The 23100-nt window shown below is 43.3% G+C and overlaps 1 protein-coding gene and 1 long non-coding RNA gene across 4 annotated transcripts; both read left to right on the top strand.

Moving 5' to 3' along the window:
• Window positions 1-2381: 2381 nt before the first annotated feature.
• On the top strand, window positions 2382-16152 carry LOC113149112. 3 transcript variants are annotated; one of them, XM_026340973.1, is made up of 5 exons: window positions 2382-2589; window positions 10431-10751; window positions 10844-11128; window positions 11231-11335; window positions 15923-16152. In XM_026340973.1, exons 1-5 carry the CDS (start codon window positions 2442-2444, stop codon window positions 16096-16098), a joined length of 1035 nt encoding a protein of 344 aa, XP_026196758.1. In that variant the 5' UTR covers window positions 2382-2441; the 3' UTR covers window positions 16099-16152. The 3 variants fall into 3 exon arrangements, with proteins under 3 accessions (XP_026196758.1, XP_026196757.1, XP_026196759.1); XM_026340972.1 differs by lacking the exon at window positions 2382-2589 and adding an exon at window positions 10129-10303; XM_026340974.1 differs by lacking the exon at window positions 2382-2589 and adding an exon at window positions 10137-10303 and having other exon boundaries at window positions 10462-10751.
• Window positions 16153-16572: 420 nt separating this feature from the next.
• On the top strand, window positions 16573-17958 carry LOC113149118. Its single transcript, XR_003297556.1, has 2 exons — window positions 16573-16697; window positions 16885-17958. It is a non-coding gene; the product is annotated as an uncharacterized LOC113149118 (long non-coding RNA).
• Window positions 17959-23100: the final 5142 nt, after the last annotated feature.

Genomic DNA, 23100 nt, shown 5'->3' with positions numbered 1-23100 from the left:
ATCTGATCAGACGTCCACTTAATGGCTGCAATATGAAAGACATTCTTCATCATTAACTAATAATCAGAGGCAGCCGATATACACAGTATGCAAGTTAAAGTACAAGTGCAGTATTCAACTAATTAGTAGTACTTTATTAATTTATATTTTTATAGCAACAGTAATGCAAGAATATTCCCGTGTCACTGTGTCAGAAATGGAGATGACAATAAACTGTTCTAAAACATTAGCATAGGTTTGATTACAGTGATGACGTTAAATTTTTCTCTTGCTGTTTTTCTCCATTTTCACCAGTGACTGAAGATAAAGACGATAACTGAATGATCAACAAATAAAAGTAAATATGAAGTAAACTGAACTGGTTTTTGAGGTTGTGTTATTTCACCTGTCCAGGTGAGGACACAAATAAGAGTGGTGGAGGTTCATTATCGTCTCTGTGGGTTTAACGACTGTCGTAATAATTGTTGTTACAGTCGACATATGGACGAGAACTAAAGCTGAGAACAATCAGTGATGAACATTTTCTATTTTATAAGTATGTTTGTATATTTTTACTGTTGTTTGTGTTTTTTGGGAACAAAATACAGTTGGACAAAAGTGTTATGTATATATTTATATTATAAAACTAAGTAAGTTGTAAAGAAAAAAGAGGAATATCAGTACAGTCCCAGGTTAGTTTGGTGTGTTTAGTGATGGCAGCAACTACATGACTTCAACCAGGAGAGGGCAGCACAGGTGATGATGAGGGAGGAAGCAGCAGAGAGGAGGATGTTGAGGTATCACTGAATCACTGAGGACAGAAACACTCCACAGCATTTATCAGATTCTCTGTCTGGGTAAATGTGACGTTGAACTGTTGGGAAATTTCCTCAATCAGGATTAATGACTCTGTCTTTTATTTTTTATCTTTGGTTTTCAGCTGTTGAAGTTATTAATATGAAAAGATCAAACCTTCAGACCTCTGCTGCTGCTGTTCCTACTTGTTTCAGCCTCTCACTGTATGTTGTGTGTTTGTTTTTACCATAATTAAGTACAGTTATAAAGTAGTTTCTTCCTCTTAAAGTGTTTCTTAGGCTTCTTGTGTTACTCTCAGGTCTTAGATAAAAATATCTTCATGTTGCACCGTGATCAAATAAAGTCTCACAGCTAATTGTACACGTTGAACTGTGGTTTCAGTTCTTCAACTTTGACTCTACATCATCTCTTGGTCATGTTGTTTATTTTAATTGTTGTTTCCTCTTCCCCCCCGATGCTACTGTTCTCATACGTGTTTCAATACAAAGTGAAACTGCATCAACTATATGTTGGTCGGGTTCGAACTGTCTGAACTCTGCTTCCTACTAAATGTCTCCATACAGACTCTAAAGGTACCCTTGGCCTCATCATTGAGCCTCATTTAGTGTCTCAATAGCGATGCTTGAAGTCCATCTTAGCATCTGTACTGAGAGTAGGAAGCTTCATTATTTTACACCGTGAGATGAAATAAGGCTTTTGAAATTTATACGTGTAGAAATGTTGTTTGATGTTTGGAAATTTATTGACTGAGTCTTGGAGAACCCACCACTCCGAGGAATAGAATGAACATTTGTTTGTTTTACGTTTACCTTAATAATGTACAAGTTACATAGGCTACTGTTTGTTGCTGTGAGTGTGTGTGATGTTTGTGTGGTCGTCAATAAGCCGGTATGAAACCCACATTCAAACCCTCAGTTCTCAGAAATACAACAAGTCTCAGACCACTAACATATCAGCTCTAATTGTTTACCTGCTGCTACAGTATCATGTACTGTGACATGAACATAAATAGAAAAACATTTCTGAGAATTGTGAAGGCTCACTTCTCACAAAGGTAAAAATATCACCATGTTGCACGTTGGACGTCAAGAGACGAGCAGTTTGACTTCTCACCTCGGTGGTCTGATAGCTCATAAATTATAACTAGTTAACTTTAATAGAATGCAGACAGAGTCGATTAACACTAAGTAAAATAGGATTTGTAGAGTACTGAGTTTAGATGAACTCTTGACTTAAGACCCCTCAGAATAAATAGTTCTCAGAGGTTGTTGTCTGCCAAAAAATCTCCCAGTTACAAATATTTTGCAATGTAACACAATCATACTGAGGTTTATTTACAAAGGAAAATAATTCTGATAGATGTGACTGAGTATAATTAACTAATTTATGTAAGTTAGATTTTAGAATGTTGTTGTGACACTGATAGTTAATGAGACTAAGTTTTAAAGGCTGATCTACTGTAGTGTTCTACTTTACATCACATCATTTGACCAGCAGCAGCTTCTTATTTAAACCTTCTTATTGTTTGAAGAGTCTTTAAGAATTTCACAGATCAAATTCAGATGCTCTTAATCTATTTCAAAGAACATTGACAAAACAGAGAGGAAACTAAAGAGACACTGGGAGGTAGTAACATCTCCCTCATCATGTTCATCCTGTTTAAGAAGCAGCAGCTCAGAGACTCAGAGACAGTCGAGAGTGAGAACAAGAGACAAATGAGAGAGAGAAGAACGATGGCTGAACTCAAACGGATTCAAATGATTTTATTTCTGATCCTGATTCTTCAGTTTTCAGGTGAGCAAACATGGAAATATCTAAATAATACAGGTTCAACTACTAATGCTGTTTAAAGTATTTTATTCACTAATCTTGATTTATCAAAATTAAAATCAACAAATATCTATTCAAATATCATCAACAGTAACTGGACAATCTTCCTCCTTCACTGTCAGAGATAGAAGCGACGTCACGTTACCTTGTGGAAATGTGACAGATGATCAGGATACCTGCCTTCCTACCTGGATGTTCAAGGGTTCAGAGCAAACAGCAACAGTAGAGCTGGTTAAACATGGGAAGATTGAACAGTCTCAGTCTAAATCAGACAGACTGAGTGTTACAGAGAACTGTTCTCTGGTTATAAAGAAGGTCACAGCTGAAGATGTTGGTCTTTACACCTGCAGACAGTTTATATCAGGACGACAACAAGGTGGAGTCTCTGATGTTGATCTGTCTGTTGTTACCTGTGAGTATTTCCATAATGTACACACATAATTTCATCCTAATGTTTTCATTATCAACCAGTGCGGCAGAATTCAAACAGAACATTTAAATAATAAATCATGCTCAGTATCATGTAAGCTTGGACAGGATTGCATTCCATGACATGGAGGCATTGACCCACACAACTGTGAGGCACTTTTAAAGTTTTAAAATCTAATTTTAACTGAGTTAAGTAAAACGTAAGTGAATTACACTACAGGAAGGGATTATATAACAACACACAAATTAGCAAACTCACTTTTTAATCAAACTTTCTTTAATAAAATTATAGTTCAGGTGTTTTAATTTAATTTTAAATGAATAATTTAATGAAAGTAAATAGGAACCAAGAACAAATTAAAACTCAGAATAAGATGGAAAAATACAAAAAAGTCTGTTTTTTGAACAAAAATCTAACAAAGGCAATTTAAAATACTAACACCCAGTTACAGCTACACAAAATGATTATTAAGGAACATTATTATTATTAATTATGTACAAAATTTATTGCAGAAGAAGGAACTTGCAAACGCAATAAAATAAAAGTCTGTGGTTTGTGTTATTACATGTTGTGTTATAAACATGTACACTGGTATAGTACCAGTAATAGTAGTACAGAATATATTCAGAAAACAAAAAGTAATTTCTCTGACTCTATAAAACTTTGGAAAATTATAATTGTATTGAAAGAAAATGTCTAAAACTGCCAAGTTACTAAAGGTCTTAACAAGAACATGTTCACGTTCGAGCTGCAGTAGAAATATAATGTTATATAATTTAACTTAAATCTTTTCTACCTCAGTGCTGGTTAAATCATTTACTGTACATTACAGGTATATTGAAGATTCAAATATGGGGTTAGTGTGATATTTATATTTATATTTATATTTATATTTATATTTATATTTACATGTAGTCATCATTTCATGTGACCTGGGGTCAGAGAGCTTGAGGACCACATATTTGTTTGTGTGTTTTATTTTTATGTTTGAAGAAAATATGAAATAATATAATCACATATAATAAAGATGTTAATTCTATTACTGTTGTCTCTCTCACAGTATCTGAACATAAAGACGGTGAGACGGTGACATTAAGCTGCTTTGTGTGGACGTATGGAAAATGTAGACACACAGTGAAGTGGTTGTATCAGGATAAAGAGGTGGATAAAGGTAACAGAGACTTGGAGACTCTACAGTCTGGCTGCAATGCTGCTGTGCATTTTCTGGGCTCTCACTTTATTTACTCCTCAAGGTTTTAAATCATTAAAGTGTAAAGTCACTGATTTAAACACAGGAGTAATTCAGCAGTTTCACTTCAGCCCTCCGTCCTCCAAAGAGAAAACAGGTGAGAAGACGATGAACTGTTAAAGACTAAAACCACCTTCGACTGCAGCAGCTGATCAACATCAGGTGTTTTCTAACTGAACACGTTTGTTGATTTGTGCAGGTGAGGACACAGAACCAGGAAAAACTAGATCAACACGAACACCTGAAATCAAAAAAGCAGCTACGACCACCACAGGAATCAGAGCTGCTTCAACAAACCTGAAAGGTAGTGAGATTATCCCAGGTTTAAAATGAACTATTGGAACATTTAGAGTATAATACATTTAATTTTAGTGTCTCTCACTCTGTCTTGGTTGTGGGTGGAGACTCAGTGTGTTCACACGTTTGAGTCTCACAACTTGCTGTGGTTCATGTTTCCATCCACAAGATCAGCTCGGCTCACAAAGACGGCCGCTTTCAAGATTAACAGAAGAGATAAACTAAGACAAACAAGATACTAATAGACATGAGAACAACACGAGAAGAAGAACTTAACCTAAAGTTTTTGTTTCTAACTTTATTATCTTTGTACATAACATCAATCACACTGTGATGTTTTAGTTTAGTCACATGCAAAACTCTAGGTCTCAAAATGTCCAATTTACATCAAGTATACTGTATATGTACATATATATATTATATATTATAATGCTTGTAACTGATGATGTGTCTAAAACAGAACAAAACAGGACAGCGTCTGCAAACAACGATATTCAAAAAGGTAACTGAACCGGAGGAGAAACTGACCTTTTCAATCTGAGTCAACTCAAACATAATTTCTACTCAGGTTTCGTTATGTTTAAAGCTTCATCACATTGATTTAAACTGATAATTTGACTGATGTTTATTTGTTTTTCTCTTTCCAGTTCGATGGTGGTGGTTCTTCGTTGTAGTTGTGGGATTAATTGCACTGGTATCAACTGTAGCTGTCACAAGATGTAAGAGAAGAAGAGGTGAGACTGTTTAGTCAGGAATCTCTTTTAGATAATAACAGTTTGAACAACCTGGATTTTAGTTTTTAAAGCAACAACAAACTTTCTTGTCTTAACAGGAATGAAAACAAAGACGAGTTCAAACACTGTGAGTTAAAAATTAAAACATTTGAATAATTATAAAATTAGCCAGCAAAACAGTATTTGTGGAAGTCGACAGTCCACATGTTACTGAGCATCATGATGTTGTCTTCTCTCTGTAGACTGATCCTGAAGATGGAGTTTCCTACGCCTCCATCAGCTACACCAGGAACACCAACAGTAAAGCTCAGGTAAACTGTCTGAACTTCTTTGTTTTCATCTAGCGCCACCTTCAGACCAACATGTCAACTTCACACACAGGATATCTTTACTTCCATTATGCGTGATGCTTTTTCCTCACAGGTTCAGAAGAAATATGAAGCTGATGCAGTGATCTACAGCACTGTGAAAGGTTCTTCCTCTCGGGCGTCGACTGATCCCACCACCAACAAACCAAAGAAATAACAAACCACAGTAAAGTTACATCTCATCATTACATTTATTTTACACAATTGACTACATGTAGTTAGTAAAAGACAAATCAGTTTTATATTCCTGTGTCTGTTTTAAAAGAATTCACTCATGTTGTTTTATATCTTCATCCGTTTGTCGGAGAACATTTGAAAGTTTATACTGATGCTCTTTTTATACAAGTGTATAATTAAACAGATCATATGTTGAAGTTCTTGTCTGTGAACAGTTTACTATGCAAAATGCTCAAACCATGATAAAGATATTAAGGTTTGTCACAAATACAGAAAACTTAAATGTAATCGATAAACATTTGCTGAACAGAGTGTGATCGGTCACAGATTTCTGTTCTGTTAGTAGGACAGATTTGCAGAGGGAGGGGGGGGAGCTATGCCGATCTGCAGCTTGGTTCTCGATGCTGGAGACTGAAGTTTGGTGTTAGCGGCTGTGGGATGTTAAAGAACTGATGTCTGTGAGACACGACTTCAAACAGGAGAGGGCAGCACAGATTAATGTGAGGGAGGTTTGAAGACAGAGAGTGGAGTGGTTGACGTGTGACGCAGCAGTGAGGAGGACGTTGGCTCCACTCTCCTGGATGATTATTTGGGTTATTCATTATCATCTCTGTGGGTTTAATGACTCTCGTAATTATTGTTGTTACAGTCGACATATGGACACGAACTAAAGCTGAGAACAATCAGTGATGAACATTTTCTATTTTATAAGTATATTTGTATATTTTTACTGTTGTTTGTGTTTTTAGGGAACAAAGGTTGTACAAAAAGTTATATATATATTTATATTATAAAACTCAAGTTGTACAAAAAAAAAAGGAATATCAGGACAGTCCCAGGTTAGTTTGGTGTGTTTAGTGATGGCAGCAACTACATGACTTCAACCAGGAGGGGGCAGCACAGATGATGATGAGGGAGGGAGCAGCAGAGAGGAGGATGTTGAGGTATCATTGAATCTGAGGACAGAAACACTCCACAGCATTTCTCTTAGTGATTCTCTGTCTGGGTGAACATGATGTTGAACTGTTGGGAAATTTCCTCAATCAGGATTAATGAAATGTCTTTTATTTTTTTACTTTTGCATCTTACCAACATCCGGTATGACAAACTCGGACATGACTCTGGCAGAGCTGAATACATTCTATGCTCGCTTTAAGGCTGCAGCTAAAGACACTAGCGATGCTAAAACGACTACAGACAGTGAAGACTCTGACAGAACTGGAAACGCGTTCATCATCTCCGAGCATGATTTGAGGAGAGCCTTCAAGAGAGTGAACACCAGGAAAGCAGCAGGAAAAGATGGCATCTCTGGTAGAGTCCTCTGAGCCTGCGCGGACCAGCTAGCACCTGTGTTCACCGAGATATTCAACATCTCTTTAATTCAGTCGGTGATCCCTAGGTGCTTTAAAGAGTCCATCATTGTTCCTGTTCCAAAGAAACCCCATTCCCTCAATGACTATCGACCTGCAGCCCTCACATAAGTGGTGATGAAGTGCTTTGAACAGCTCGTCAGAGACTTCATCATTTCTTCACTGCCAGACACATTGAATCCACTTCAATTCGCTTACCGTTCAAACCGCTCTACAGATGACGCTATCACTCATCTTCTTCATACATCTCTCACTCACCTGGACAGTAGAAGGGGGGGATTATGTTAAAATGCTTTTCATCGACTACAGTTCAGCATTTAATACCACAATTCCCTCCACACTCACCACCAAGCTGGAGCACCTGGGACTAAGCTCATCTCTGTGTCAGTGGATCTCCAACTTCCTATCTGGCAGACCACAGGCTGTAAGGATGGGTGGACATGTCTCAGCCTCCCTCACGCTCAGCACTGGAGCACCACAGGGTTGTGTTCTGAGCTCTCTATTGTACTCACTGTACACACACAACTGCGGAGCCTCTACCAACTCCACTACCATCATCAAGTTTGCTGATGACACCGTCTTGGTGGGCCTGATCACTGACAATGATGAGACGGCCTACCTGGAGGAGATTGGACATCTGGAGCATTGGAGCCAGAGGAATAATCACCTTCAAAACGTCAGCAAGACAAAGGAGTTGGTAGTGGACTTTAGCACAAAGCAAGAGAGGAACTACCAGGCCCATGTCATCAACAACAGCCCAGTGGAGAGAGTAGACAGCTTCAGATAACTCGGTGTCCACATCAAGCAGGACCTGTCATGGTCCTGTCTCATCAACACCGTGGTGAAGAAGGCCCGACAGCTTCTCTATCACCTCAGGCGCTTTAGAGACTTTAGACTGCCCTCCAAGGTTCTCAGGAACTTTTACTCCTGCACCATAGAGAGCATCCTGACAGGAAACATCACGACCTGGTTCGGGAGCAGCACCATGCAGGACTGACGAGCTCTACAGAGGGTTGTGCAATCAGCTGAGCGCATCATCCACACCGAGCTCCCTGACCTACACTCAATCTACAGCAAGCTGTGCTGGACCAAGGCCAGGAAGATCGTGAAGGACCTCAGCCTCCCCAGCAAACGGTGTGTTCTCAACCAGCACACCACATAGTACTGACCCACTTTACACACTTATGCTTCTTGCACTCTCTCTGGACATTCGGGTCAATTCACAAGTATACCCAGGTCTTCTTATTTTCTTATATTTTTCTTATATTTGTATATTTGTACTGTACAGATACAAATTGTTAGCTAAATCTACTTCTACTTTCTTTATTATATTTATTTTCTATAAATAGTCTTCAAAAGTCTTTTATTCATTAAGGTCACGGGCAGTCGCCTAAGCATTTCACTGCATATCGTACTGTGTATGACTGTGTATGTGACAAATAAAATTTAAATTTGAATCTTAGAGATTTTCAGCTGTCGTAGTTATTAATATGAAAAGATCAAACCTTCAGACCTCTGCTGCTGCTGTTCCTACTTGTTTCAGCATCTCACTGTATGTCGTGTGTTTGTTTTTATCATAATTAAGTACAGTTATAACGTAGTTTCTTCTTAAAGTGTTTCTTATGCTTCTTGTGTTACTCTCAGGTCTTAGATAAAAATATCTTCATGTTGCACCATGATCAAATAAAGTCTCACAGCTAATTTTGCATTGTTCAACTGTGGTTTCAGTTGTTTAACTGTGACTCTACATCATCTCTGGGTCATGTTGTTTATTTTAATTGTTGTTTCCTCTTCCCCCCGATGCTACTGTTCTCATACATGTTTCAATACAAAGTGAAACTGCATCAACTATATGTTGGTCGGGTTCGAACTGTCTGAACTCTGTTATATGCAGTTAAATTACATGAAAAATAACAAACATACAATCTGTTCTCATCCTACAGCTTCACATGATGATGCTTCCTACTGAATGTCTCCGTACAGACTCTTAAGGTACCCTTGGCCTCATCATTGAGCCCCCTCAGTTGTGTCACTCATGATGGAGCAGCATACCTTGTCAAGATCAGTTACAGGGAACAGAGAAGGAAAGAGAGACCTAACCAAGCTTAATAAAGTAAAAGTTACATAGGTTGCTGTTTGTTGCTGTGAGTATGTGTGATGTTTGTGTGGTTGTCAATAAGCCGGTATGAAACCCACGTTCAAACTCTCAGTTCTCAGAAATACAACAAGTCTCAGACCACTAACATATCAGCTCTAATTGTTTACCTGCTGCTACAGTATCATGTACTGTGACATGAACACAAATAGAAAAACATTTCTGAGAATTGTGAAGGCTCACTTCTCACAAAGGTAAAAATATCACCATGTTGCACGTTGGACATCAAGAGACGAGCAGTTTGACTCTGATAGCTCATAAATTATAACTAGTTAACTTTAATAGCCTGCAAACAGATTTTACTTAACATTAAGGCACTGAGCTTAGATGAACTCTTGACTTAAGAATTCTCAGAAGTTGTTGTCGGCCAAAAAATCTCCAGCAGCCAGTTGATTAAAAAATATGTTGCAACGTAACACAATCATACTGAGGTTTATTTACAAAGGAAAATAATTCTGATAGATGTGACTGAGTATAATTAACTAATTTATGTAAGTTAGATTTTAGAGTGTTGTTGTGACTCTGATAGTTAATGAGACTAAGTTTTAAAGGCTGATCTATTGTAGTGTTCTACTTTACATCAGATCATTTGACCAGCAGCAGCTTCTTATTTAAACCTTCTTATTGTTTGAAGTGTCTTTAAGAATTTCACAGATCAAATTCAGATGCTCTTAATCCATTTCAAAGGAACATTGACAAAACAGAGAGGAAACTAAAGAGACACTGGGAGGTAGTAACATCTCCCTCATCATGTTCATCCTGTTTAAGAAGCAGCAGCTCAGAGACTCAGAGACAGTCGAGAGTGAGAACAAGAGACAAATGAGAGAGAGAAGAACGATGGCTGAACTCAAACGGATTCAAATGATTTTATTTCTGATCTTCATTCTTCAGTTTTCAGGTGAGCAAACATGGAAATATCTAAATAATACAGGTTCAACCACTAATGCTGTTTAAAGTATTTTATTCACTAATCTTCATTCATCAAAACTAAAGTAAACAAATATCTATTCAAATATCATCAACAGTAACTGGACAATATACCTACTTCACTGTCAGAGATAGAAGCGACGTCACTTTACCTTGTGGAAATGTGATAGATGATCAGGATACCTGCCTTCCTACCTGGATGTTCAAAGGTTCAGAGCAAACAGCAACAGTAGAGCTGGTTAAACATGGGAAGATTGAACAGTCTCAGTCTAAATCAGACAGACTGAGTGTTACAGAGAACTGTTCTCTGGTTATAAAGAAGGTCACAGCTGAAGATGTTGGTCTTTACACCTGCAGACAGTTTATATCAGGACGACAACAAGATGGAGACTCTGTGATTGATCTGTCTGTTGTTACCAGTGAGTATTTCCATCATGTACACACATATTTTCATCCTAATGTTTTCATTATCAACCAGTGGTTTGGCAAAATGGTTGTCTTTCTTTCACAGTATCTGAACCTAAAGATGGTGAGAAGGTGAAATTCAACTGCTTTGTGTGGACGTATGGAAATTGTAGACACACAGTGAAGTGGTTGTATCAGGATAAAGAGGTGGATAAAGGTAACAAAGACTTGGAGACTCTACAGTCTGGCTGCAACGATGCTGTGCATTTTCTGGACTCTCACTTTATTTACTCCTCAAGGTTTAAGTTAGTTCAGTGTAAAGTGACAGATTTAAACACAGGAGTAGTTCAGCAGTTTCACTTCAGCCCTCCGTCCTCCAAAGAGAAAACAGGTGAGAAGACGATGAACTGTTAAAGACTAAAACCACCTTCGACTGCAGCAGCTGATCAACATCAGGTGTTTTCTAACTGAACACATTTGTTGATTTGTGCAGGTGAGGACACAGAACCAGGAAAAACTAGATCAACACGAACACCTCAAATCAAAAAAGCAGCTACGACCACCACAGGAATCAGAGCTGCTTCAACAAACCTGAAAGGTAGTGAGATTATCTCAGGTTTAAAATGAATATTGGAACATTTAGAGACTAATTCATTTCATTTTAGTGTCTCTCACTCTGTCTTGGTTGTGGGTGGAGACTCAGTGTGTTCACACGTTTGAGTTTCACATCTTGCTGTGGTTCACAAGCTCAAAAAGATGACTGCTTTCAAACAAACAAGATACTAATAGACATGATAACAACACGAGAAGAACTAAATCTAACTAAATAAAAAAGGGTCTTGGAGGTGATCTGAGGGCCCAGTGTCCTGTAAAACGACCTGTGCTTTTACAGCTCAGCATGGTGCAGTAATACTTTTAATGATCCTTCTGTCAATTAATATGCAGTTTTTCTTATTTTAGGTTATTTAAATAAAAAAAGATGCTTTACAAAATAAATCAGGGTTGATAGATAATAAAGAAAATGTGGTTGTTATTAAGGGAATTGCGACCCACCTACAGGAAGCCAAAAAACAATACACCACAGAATACAAACCAAATAACAACTGTGGTGGTAACATTTTGCTTATTTGATGTGATAACATGTTATTTAAAGAGGACTGTGCATGATGGCTCTGTAATTTCACGTCGATGTTGAAGAACTGCTGACTTTAACCAGGAGGGGGCAGCACAGAGGATGATGAAGGAGGAAGCAGCAGTATGAGGGGAGGAAGACTGCACCTCATGATTATCTGTCAGTTTAAACAAAGGTTTGTTGCTGAGCTGAACAGAGATTCATGGAACAGGGTTAAATTCAAACGTTTAAGTATGAAACTGATTTATGGAACAAATTAAATGATGTTGGAAATCTGTTTATCTTTCATCATCTCAGCAACGATTGGACGTGAGTCCTTTACTACTGTCAGAGACGAGGAGATGCCACTTTATGTTGTGAAAACGTCAAAGATGATCAGAAAAAATGTTACAAAACTCACTGGATCTTCTCTGATACAGGGCACACGAGGTCACTAGTGCTGGTTAGAGCTGGAGAAATTGAAAAAACAGAGATTTTCACGTTTAAATCAGACAGACTGAGTGTTACAGAGAACTGTTCTCTAGTTATTGAGATGGTCACAGTGGAGGATGCTAATCTAGCCACAGGGGTTGCAAGCCAGTGACTTCTGTGCCGGTCCCAAGCCCGGAAAAATAGTGAGGGTTGCATCAGGAAGGGCACCGGGCGTAAAACTTGCCATAAACAAGCATTCGAATCATCTATATATCGTGTACAAGACTTTCACACCGGATCGGTCAAGGACTGGGTACACAACGACCGCCACTGATGCTGTTAACCTACAGGGTGCCAGTGGAAATTTGACTACTGTTGGTCGAAGAAAGAGGGGAGGCAGAAGGGTTCGTGGTCAGAGAGAGAAGGGGAAAGGCAGGGACATAGATCTGAGAATAGGGAGTCTTAACGTTGGTACGATGACAGGGAAAGGCAGAGAGCTGGCAGACATGATGGAGAGAAGGAAGGTAGATAGATGTACTGTGTGTGCAGGAGACAAGGTGGAAGGGCAGCAAGGCACGTAGCATTGGAGGAGGATACAAACTGTTCTACCATGGTGTGGATAGGAAGAGAAACGAGGTAGGAGTGATCTTGAAGGGGGAGTTTGTGAACAGTGTTCTAGAGGTGAAAAGAGTCTCAGACAGGGTGATGAGCCTAAAGCTAGAAATTGAAGGGGTGATGGTGAATGTAGTCAGTGGGTATGCTCCACAGGTTGGCTGTGAGTTAGAAGAGAAGGAGAGATTCTGGAGTGAGTTTGATGAGGTCATAGAGAGTATCCCCAGAGGAGAGAGAGTTGTTGTTGGAGCAGACTTCAATGGGCATGTTGGTGAGGGCAACAGAGGTGATGAGGAGGTGATGGGCAGGTTTGGTGTGAAGGAAAGGAATCTGGAAGGACAGATGGTGGTGGACTTTGCTAAGAGGATGGAAATGGCTGTAGTCAACACCTACTCCCAGAAGAGAGAGGAACATAGAGTGACATACAGAAGTGGAGGTAGGAGTACGCAGGTGGACTACATCCTATGTAGACGAGGTCATTTGAGAGAGGTTAGTGACTGCAAAGTGGCGGTAGGAGAGAGTGTAGCCAGACAGCACCGCATGGTGGTGTGCAAGATGACTCTGGAGGTCAGGAAGAAGAAGAGAGGGAAGGCAGAAAAGAAGACCAAGTGGTGAAAGTTAAAGAATGAAGAAACTTGTGAGGAATTCAGGCAGAAGTTGAGACAGGTTCTTGGTGGTCAGGATGAGCTTCCAGATGACTGGGAATCTACAGCAGAGGTTATCAGGGAAACAGGTAGGAAGGTGCTAGGTGTGTCATCTGGAAAGAGGAAAGAAGGTAAAGACACTTGGTGGTGGAATGAGGAAGTACAGGAATGCATCCAGAGGAAGAGGTTAGCTAGAAGGAAGTGGGATGTAGAAAGGACTGAGGAAAGTAGACAGGAGTACAATGAAGCGCAGCGTAGAGTGAAGAGGGAGGTGGAACAGGCCAAACAGAAAGCTTACGATGAGCTGTATGACAGGTTAGACACAAAGGAAGGAGAGAAGGACTTGTACAGGCTAGCCAGACAGAAGAGATAGAGATGGGAAGGATGTGCAACAGATGAGGGTGATTAAGGACAGAGATGGAAAGGTGCTAACAACACAGGAGAGTGTGCAGAAAAGATGGAAGGAGTATTTTGAGGATCTGATGAATGAGGAAAATGACAGGGAAAGAAGGGAGGAAGATGTGGATTTGTGGAGCAGGAAATAGCAGAGATTGGAAAGGATGAGGTTAGGAAGGCTCTGAAAAGGATGAAGAGTGGAAAGGCTGTTGGTCCTGATGACGTACCTGTGGAGGTGTGGAAGTGCTTAGGAGAGGCAGCAGTGGAGTTTCTAACCAGTTTGTTCAATAGTATTCTAGAGAGTGAGAAGATGCCTGAGGAATGGAGGAGAAGCGTTCTGGTTCCGATCTTTAAGAACAAGGGTGACACGCAGAACTGCAGCAACTATAGAGGAATAAAGTTGATGAGCCACACAATGAAGCTGTGGGAAAGAATAGTGGAAGCCAGGCTTAGGAAGAAGGTGGAGATTTGTGAACAGCAGTATGGTTTCATGCCCCGTAAGAGCACCACTGATGCCATTTTTGCTTTGAGAATGTTGATGGAAAAGTACAGAGATGGTCAGAAGGAGCTGCATTGTGTCTTTGTAGATTTAGAGAAGGCGTATGACAGGGTGCCGAGGGAGGAGCTGTGGTACTGTATGAGGTCGTCGGGAGTGGCAGAGAAGTACGTCAGAGTAGTTCAGGACATGTATGAGAGAAGTATGACGGTGGTGAGATGTGCTGTAGGTCAGACAGAGGAGTTCAAGGTGGAGGTGGGACTACACCAAGGATCAGCTTTGAGTCCCTTCTTGTTTGCTATGCTGATGGACAGGCTGACAGATGAGGTCAGACAGGAATCTCCCTGGACAATGATGTTTGAACAGCTGGAGAGGTGGAGGTTTGCTCTGGAAAGAAGAGGCATGAAGGTCAGTCGTAGTAAGACAGAATACATGTGCCTAAACGAGGGGGAGGCGTTAGGTTACAGGGGGCTGAGCTGAAGAAGGTACAGGAGTTTAAGTACTTGGGGTCAACAGTTCAGTGTGATGGAGAGTGTGGAAAAGAGGTGAAGAGACGAGTGCAGGCAGGTTGGAGCGGGTGGAAGAAAGTGTCAGGAGTGTTGTGTGACAGAAGAGTGTCAGCAAGACTCAAAGGAAAGGTCTACAAGACAGTGGGGAGACCAGCTCTGCTCTATGGGTTAGAGACGGTAGCAGTGAGAAAGAGACAAGAGGCTGAGATGGAGGTAGCAGAGATGAAGATGTTGAGGTTCTCCTTAGGAGTGACCAGGTTAGACAGAATAAGGAACGAGTACATCAGAGGGACGGCTCACTGTATTTGTTGCCTGTGTTAGTAATAAAGTCAGAGAGGCCAGACTGAGGTGGTTTGGACATGTTCAGAGGAGGGATAGTGAGTATATTGGTAGAAGGATGTTGGAGATGGAGCTGCCAGGCAGGAGGGCAAGAGGACGACCAAAGAGTAGATATATGGATGTCTTAACAGAGGACATGAAGTTGGCTAGTGTGAGGGTAGAAGATGCCCATGATAGAGTGAGGTTAAAAACGATGATTCGCTGTGGCGACCCCTGATGGGAAAAGCTGTGGTTGGAGATTTATGATCAGGTAATTCTGTCTCCTTAAGTTAAAACAGATAATAAACCCTTAGAATCTTCTACGACCCAAAAACAGCAGCAACTAAATCCAGCAGAACAAATCCTCAAAACAAACCACCACAAAATTTACAACCACAGCAGAAATGAGCAACTCTTAGGTCAGTCAGTGATTCATTTATCATGTATTTATTTATATTTTATGTATTCTTCGTCCACACACTCAGCTGCAATTACATAGCTACAGCTAATAAACCTGCTGCTCAAGCTCAAGTCAAGTCACCAACAACAACAACAAAGACACACTGTCTGAAGTGTAATCCTGGTTTTTCTGGTCCAGGTTTTTCTGGTTCCCTGTTTCTTTCCTACATTCCCTACATAAGCAGAAGTTGTTGTGTTTTTTTCTTAGGTGACAACAAAAAACCAGAAAGAACCAAATCAACAAGAACAAGTGAAACTACAATCAAATCATCTAGAGCCACAAGAAAAATTAACGATGCTTCAAAAAAATCTGTGACTGATCCTGACAACAAGGTGCTGCAGTCGTCAGGTGAGGAAACAGGTGAGAAAATGAGTCATAGATAAAGAGGTAGATAATAGATTAGAACTCTCAGTGTCAGTGATTAAGGTGCCAAACTGTCTGTGCCATATATAGAATAAAAAATAAAACAAAAAATAATAATAATTTAAATCAGAATAAAAACATCAGGTAAACAAAAGAACACACTGGACGAGCTTGAATGCACCACAAAGGGAGTAGAGCACATCTGTTCTGCTTCATTTGTGGCAAAGTTTCCCTCACAAAGGTGTCACACAAGAGTTATTTTCCAAGTTTTAAGCAGATTTTTTTGGTAGTTTTATGGTAAAACAAACAGTTTTCTCACTTTTACAGTGACGGTCCCTGCTGTTAAAACGCTTTCATTCAGTTTGCTGGTTCATTCTCCGCCCACACACTCACCTGCAATTACGTTGCTACAGCAAAAAAAACCTGCTGCTCAAGACAACAACAACAACAACTCACTGTCTGAAGGGTAACATGATCCCGGTTTGCTTTCTGGTCCACTGTTCATTTCCTACATTCCCCACAAAACAAAAGTTTATTTTTCTTCTTACAGAATCAACAAGAACAACTGAAACTACAAGGAACTCATCTACAATCAATGATGCTTCAACTAAACTACACGGTAGTGACTCAGGAATAATTTAATTTGATCAAGTCTCTACAATCTCTTCTTCACATATTTAAATTCATTTTCATTCATCTTTACAATATATTTTTAGAGATATGTAGATAATTAAGCACAGTTTTTTATTATTTATGTTGATTTTAAACAGAAAGCTGCAACACACTGTTATAATTTGTTCTTCCAGATCTGTGGAGGTTCATTATCGTCTCTGTGGGTTTAACAACTCTCATAATTATTGTTGTTACAGTCAATGTATGGACGAGAACTAAAGGTGAGAACAGTCAGTGATGAACATTTAATAAAGAGTTTTTATAACGTTGGATTTTCACAGTTTAAACTTTTATTAACTTTTTTTTTATTCTAGGGAACAAAACACAAATGGATAAAAACACAGTGAGTATAAAACAGATTTATTAAATATTTACATGTTAATTACTGATAAAAGCAGCGTTTGTGGTCATTTTCCTTTAATATTAACTCTGGTATCTACAGTTTTAAATTTCCTGGAGTTACTGTTGTTCAATGAAGCCTGTTAGAGACGTTCGTGGCTGTAAAGTTGTTGGTGTGAATCCTGGAATCAGTGAAGTTCTTTAGAGTAAGACACTGAAGTGGAGCTGTTGGTTTGTTTTAACCCAGAATCTCAAGTGTGTTGTTGTTTTTTCACAGGTTAATAACGATGAAGATGAAGATGAAGATGAAGATACAGTGAAATATGAAAATCTTGGAGACACTTCTGCTTCTGTCAGACTCCACTGATCAACAACTTCTACGTGACATGAGTCACTGCTGCTGTTTTATCAGGATCATCTCATCTTTACAATCAACCAAACAAGAAGTAAAGAGTGAAGCAGAGACACTGATGTGGTTTTAAGAAGCTGTAAGAAACGTTTTGACCAGAGTAAGATTAAAACTGACAGGAGGAGACACTGAGACACTGTGGGACAGAGAGAAACAGAAGAAGCAGTGACGTCTGTCTGTGAGAGACAGTTTGAACCAGAAGAGGGCAGCACAGACGATGATGATGATGATGATGATGATGATTATCATCGGTCTCTCACAGATGTTGATGATGGAGTTCTGAAGATGAGAACAGTGTAACTGATGTCAACAGCAGCAGGTTCATCATAAAACATGGTTTCTTATTTAACATATATATAAATTTGTCTTATAGAAGCTGTTACTGGGATTTTCAGACTCCATGTTTCTACATGTTTGCTCTTTATTACTAATACTTTAATAAAATGAACCCTTTAATTTACCACTGTGGACCCTTTTACTAATTTATCTATATCTCCATATTTTAATTTTGTTTCAGATACCAAACATATGTTCTCGTACCTTCTATCTAGTGCAAACATTTCTTTTAACCAACCGTCTTTACATATTTAGCTTCCTCATTCATTTCCTTGGTTCTAATGTGGTTTTGTCACGTTCCACAAACGCCCCATGTGACCAGACACAGTGTGATTTACATGACATGTTCTGTCAAACGACATTTAGCTTTTTTCACAGCTGTGTTTGTCATTTAAAGAAACACTGTCTTTACTCACTGGACTTTTTATTTACACACTAATGTGAGAATGTAATTTAACCTGTTTACTCGTCAAGAAATAAAAACTCCACTCACATAAAAATTAACATCAACAAAAGCAAGAATAAAAAAAACAACGTTACTGTGAGGAAGTAAAATCTCCTTCTTCACAGGAAGTAAATTAACATAAAGTTTAATAAGCAGCAGTTTAGAGGCTCTGACAGTTAAACAGGGAGAATAAGAAATAAAGAGAGAGACACGGTGGCTAAAATAACATTGATTTAACTGTTTATTTCTGATCCTGATGCTTCAGATGAACAAACAAGTAATATCTAAATATGCAACACACTCTGTAGGTTGTGCCCAAAATCCCTCCCTATTCACTATTCCCTTAATGCACCCAGGAGTAATATAGAAACAGCCATAGTTCCTGTTTCAGTGAAGTGAATATGACAGATGGGAGAGCAGTTAGAAATAAGTAAGTGTGTATATATATATATATATATATATATATATATATATATATATATATATATATATATATATATATATATATATATATGTATATATAAATATATATATAAATAAATAAATAAATAAATAAATATACAACACCTCCCCCAGCCCCTGCCAGTGGCTGCAGAGCTTCGGTGAGATCCCCCTCTTTCTCACCGGGCAATACACCCACGCTTTGTCCCCGGGTGCAAATGTGCGCCCCTAGCAGCGAGCGTCATACGCTCTTTTCTGCTTGACCCCAGCTTCCTTCTGTGCGCGTCGGGTCAAATCATGCACCAGTCTGAGTCTCTCTCTAAGGCGCCTGTAATAGTCCATCTCCGGGCCGCCAGCGATCTCCGGTTCTGGCGGCGATCCAAAGACCAAGTCGACTGGGGTGCGGAGCTCTCTGCCAAACATCAGTGCAGCAGGGGTGCACTGGCTGGACTCCTGTACAGCAGTCCGGTATGACCAGAGGACCAGAGGCAGGTGCTGATCCCAATCTCGCTGGTGATGGCTGGTCAGGATGGCAAGCTGGGTGGCCAGGGTGCGGTTGAAACGCTCCACCAACCCGTCGCTCTGTGGGTGAAGTGGAGTGGTCCGTGTTTTCCTCACTCCCATCCTCTGGCACACCTCACTAAACAGCCGGCTCTCGAAGTTACGCCCCTGGTCACTATGGAGCTCTGCAGGAACCCCAAATCTGGTGAACATCTCGTCCACCAGTTTCTGCGCTGATGTGATAGCGCTCTGGTCCGGCACCGCATACGCCTCTGGCCACTTAGTGAAATAATCCATTGCAACGAGGAGGTAGCGGTTACCGGACTCTGTGAGGGGAAACGGCCCTAGAATGTCCACCCGACCCTCTCCATCGGGGCTCCCACCAGATACTGCTGCAGCGGACCCCTGGAGCGCTGACAGGGTCCTTTCTGGGCGGTGCAGGTGTCACAGCATTGGACGTGGAGCTCCACATCCTGACGACAGCCAGGCCAGTAGAACCTCTGCCTCAGACGGCGAATCGTTTTGGTGTTGCCGTAGTGACCAGCCCCTGCCGTTCCATGGACCAGCTGGAGGACCTCGGGCCGCAGGGCGCGAGGAACCAGTAGCTGCAGCTTGTCCGACCCCTGGTCTGGCGCTCGCCACCGTCGGTACAGCACGCCGTCGTGAAGCTCCAAATTGCTCCACTGGGAATGGAGGACCTTCACCTCAGGCTCCTCTGCAGACACTGCTGGCCAGTCTGGACGCTGCTGAGCTTCCAGCCAGCCTCTCACCATTAATAGCACAGGATCGGCTCCCTGGTGATGGCGTAACTGTTCTTCAGTGAACAGCTGCTCTGCCTCCGCGCTGTCGACTCCTAGGCGGGCGGTGGCTGCCTCGGGTCCCCGCTCCCTCTCCTCCTGACGCTGGCAGTGACGACACTCCTCTGCAGCGCAGGGTCGCCTGGAGAGGGCATCGGCGTTGCTGTGCTGTCGCCCCGGCCGATGTTGGATCTCGAAGTCGTACTCCTGCAACACCTCCAGCCACCTCGCCACCTGACCCTCAGGCTGCCGGAAGTTGAGCAGCCAAGTGAGAGAGGCATGGTCAGTGCGCAGAGTGAACCGGTTGCCAAGCAGGTAGGGTCTGTAGTGCCGCACAGCCAGGACCACTGCCAGCAACTCCCGCCTGGTCACACAGTAGTTGCGCTCTGCTCGGTTCAGACTGCAGCTGTAGAAAGCCACCACCTGCCTCTCCCCCCTGGGAGAGGACGGCTCCGACCCCCACGTTGCTGGCATCGGTGTCGAGGATGAAAGGCTGCTGGGGATCGGGGAGAGCCAGGACCGGAGCGTCAGCCAAGGCCGCCTTCAGCTGCTGGAAGGCAGTGGTGCAGGCGCTGGACCACTCGAACCGCTTGCCCTTCTCTGTCAGTCGATGCAGCGGGCTGGGGATAGTGGCGAAGCCCCGGACGAACCTCCGGTAATAGGAGGCTAGCCCCAGGAAACTCCTCAGCTCACTGGCGGTGGTGGGCGTCGGCCAGTCCCGGACTGCCGATACCTTGGCCGGATCTGTGGACACCCCGTGTGCGCTGACCACGTGCCCCAGGAACGCCGTTTCTCTTGCCAGCAGATTGCACTTTGCCGGGTTCAGCCGGAGCCCAGCCTGACGGATGACGGTGAAGACCTCCCGCAGGTTTGCAAGCGCACCCTCAAAGTCTCTGGCGTGCACTAACAGATCGTCCAGATACACCACACAGCGACTCCGGGGAATGTCTTTCAGCACCCGCTCCATGAGGCGCTCAAAGGTGGCGGGGGCGTTACACAGTCCAAATGGCATGACCCGGAACTGCCACAGTCCCTGGCCGATGGTGAAAGCCGTTTTGGCTCGAGCCTCCGGGGCCAGCTCCACTTGCCAGTAACCGCTCCTCAGGTCCAGGGAGCTGAACCAACACGACCCCGCCACATAATCCAGAGCGTCATCGATGCGGGGTAGTGGATAAGAGTCCTCTAGAGTGACAGCGTTAAGGCGTCTGTAGTCCACACAGAGCCGCCAGCCACCCCCTTTCTTCCTCACCATCACCACTGGGGCCGCCCAGGGGCTGTCCGACGGCTCGATGATGCCGTTCGCGGCCATGGCGGTGATCAGCTCCGCTGCTGCTTGGCGTTTGGAGAGAGGAAGCCGGTGGGGTCGCAGGCGGATGGGCTGGGCCTCACCGGTGTTGATGTGGTGTTGCACCAGCCCTGTTCTGGTGCAATCTTCATCACGTGCAGCAAAAATGTCCACAAACTCCGCTAACAACTGCTGTAGCTGCTCTCTCTGCTGCTCTCCCAGATGTGCGCCGCTCCGCTGACCCAGCTCCCTCACAGCGTCGACGGTCTCTGTTGTCGGGATGCTGGCTGATGGAGGTGACGGCTTGAGTGCGTTGGCCTCAGCGCGCCGACGAGCCCGGCGTCCCCAGGGTTTGATGCTCCCTCTCCGGCCCGACTGAAGTGGCACGGTCTCCGTGCCGAAGCATAGGGCGAGCCCCGACACGTCAACACGCGCACCCCAGCGGGTTAGCAGGTCCAGGCCGATGATGCAGTCGTCGCGGATGTCAGCAAGCCAAAACTCATGGCTCACCTCTTGCTCCCCCACAGCGACCTGCAGCGCCCGTTTCCCTGGCATCACAGTCTTTTCCCCAGTGACAGTCATTAATTCTGTTGCAGTGGGGGTCCACCCCTCCGGGGTCCACCCCGGAGGGAGTGGACCGGTTGTCCCCGGGAGAAACCCCCGTCGCAGCAAGCAGATGGTGGACCCCGTATCCACCAGGGCCCGACATTGTTGGTTCTCTATAACACAGTCCACATATAGTCCTTTAATAAATCCACAGCGACCCACTGTGTGAAAGTTCCCGGAGAGGGGTGTGTCTGATTGGAGTGAGTGTCCCCTCACTCCGCTGCCGTTTCCCTGCGGTGACCCGGCCTTAGCTTTCGGCAAGGGGGCGGGGCAATCACGGGCAAAATGTCCCCGTTCACCACAGCGGAAACAGCCGCTGTCTCCCCGGCGAGGCCGACGCGCCGGAGCGGCAGCCGGTTGAGCTCGGCTGACGTTCTCCCCTGACGTCTCCGTCTCACCGCTGCACTCGGCTGCCCGCGCCAGCGATGGCTGGTCCGGGAGCCTCCGCTGTGATGGTCTCGGGTTCAGTACCTCCTCGGCCCGCTCTGCTTCACGGAGCGCCTCTTCCAGAGAGCCGGGCATGGAGAGGCGGACGTGTTGGCGGAGCCGCTCCGGCGTGAGCCCCCGCAGGAAGGCGTGCAAACTCAGCTCCTCCAAGGCAGCGGCAGGAAATGAGGGGTAGCCGCGCCGCGAGTAGAGTTGCAGATCGGCGGCGAACGTCCCCAGACTCTCCCCCTCACTGCGCCGACGACTGGCTAGCTGCTCGCGAGCCTGCTCTGTCGAGGTCCGCTGTCCGAAGCGTCTCTCCAGCGCCGCGGTGATCACCGGTAGCTCCTGCCGTTGCTCCGGTGCGACATCAATTAGCACCTTCAGAGCGGGACCCTCCAGAGCCAGGGCCAGCTGTGTCGCCGTGTCTTTGCCGCTCCACCCACCGTGCAGCGCGGCGAGCTGGACTTGAGCGAGGTAAGGCTCCAGGGGAGTCAGCCCGTTGAACCTCGGGAGTTTGACCGGTGTTTTGGGTGTCTGACTCGGTGCAGCGCTGTCAGGGACTGTCTCTGTTTGTGATGGTTGTTCACCACTGCGTGCTTTGCTCGTTTTATGTAGATGAAGCCTGGGGACGCTGGAGCCGTCGGGTGGCTCTGGATCGCGGCAGCCCCGCGTTGGTCTCGCCCGCATCAGTCTATCCAGAAGCAGGCTGCTTTCCAGCACAGCTCGCTCCAGCTCCCGCAGTTCTTCTTCCATAGCTCGCTC

Source organism: Anabas testudineus, chromosome 24 (assembly GCF_900324465.2).
Source record: "Anabas testudineus chromosome 24, fAnaTes1.2, whole genome shotgun sequence".
NCBI classification, from domain to species: domain Eukaryota; kingdom Metazoa; phylum Chordata; class Actinopteri; order Anabantiformes; family Anabantidae; genus Anabas; species Anabas testudineus.
The sequence above is the reverse complement of the archived record's forward strand: the minus strand, read 5'-3'. Positions and strand labels throughout refer to the sequence as shown.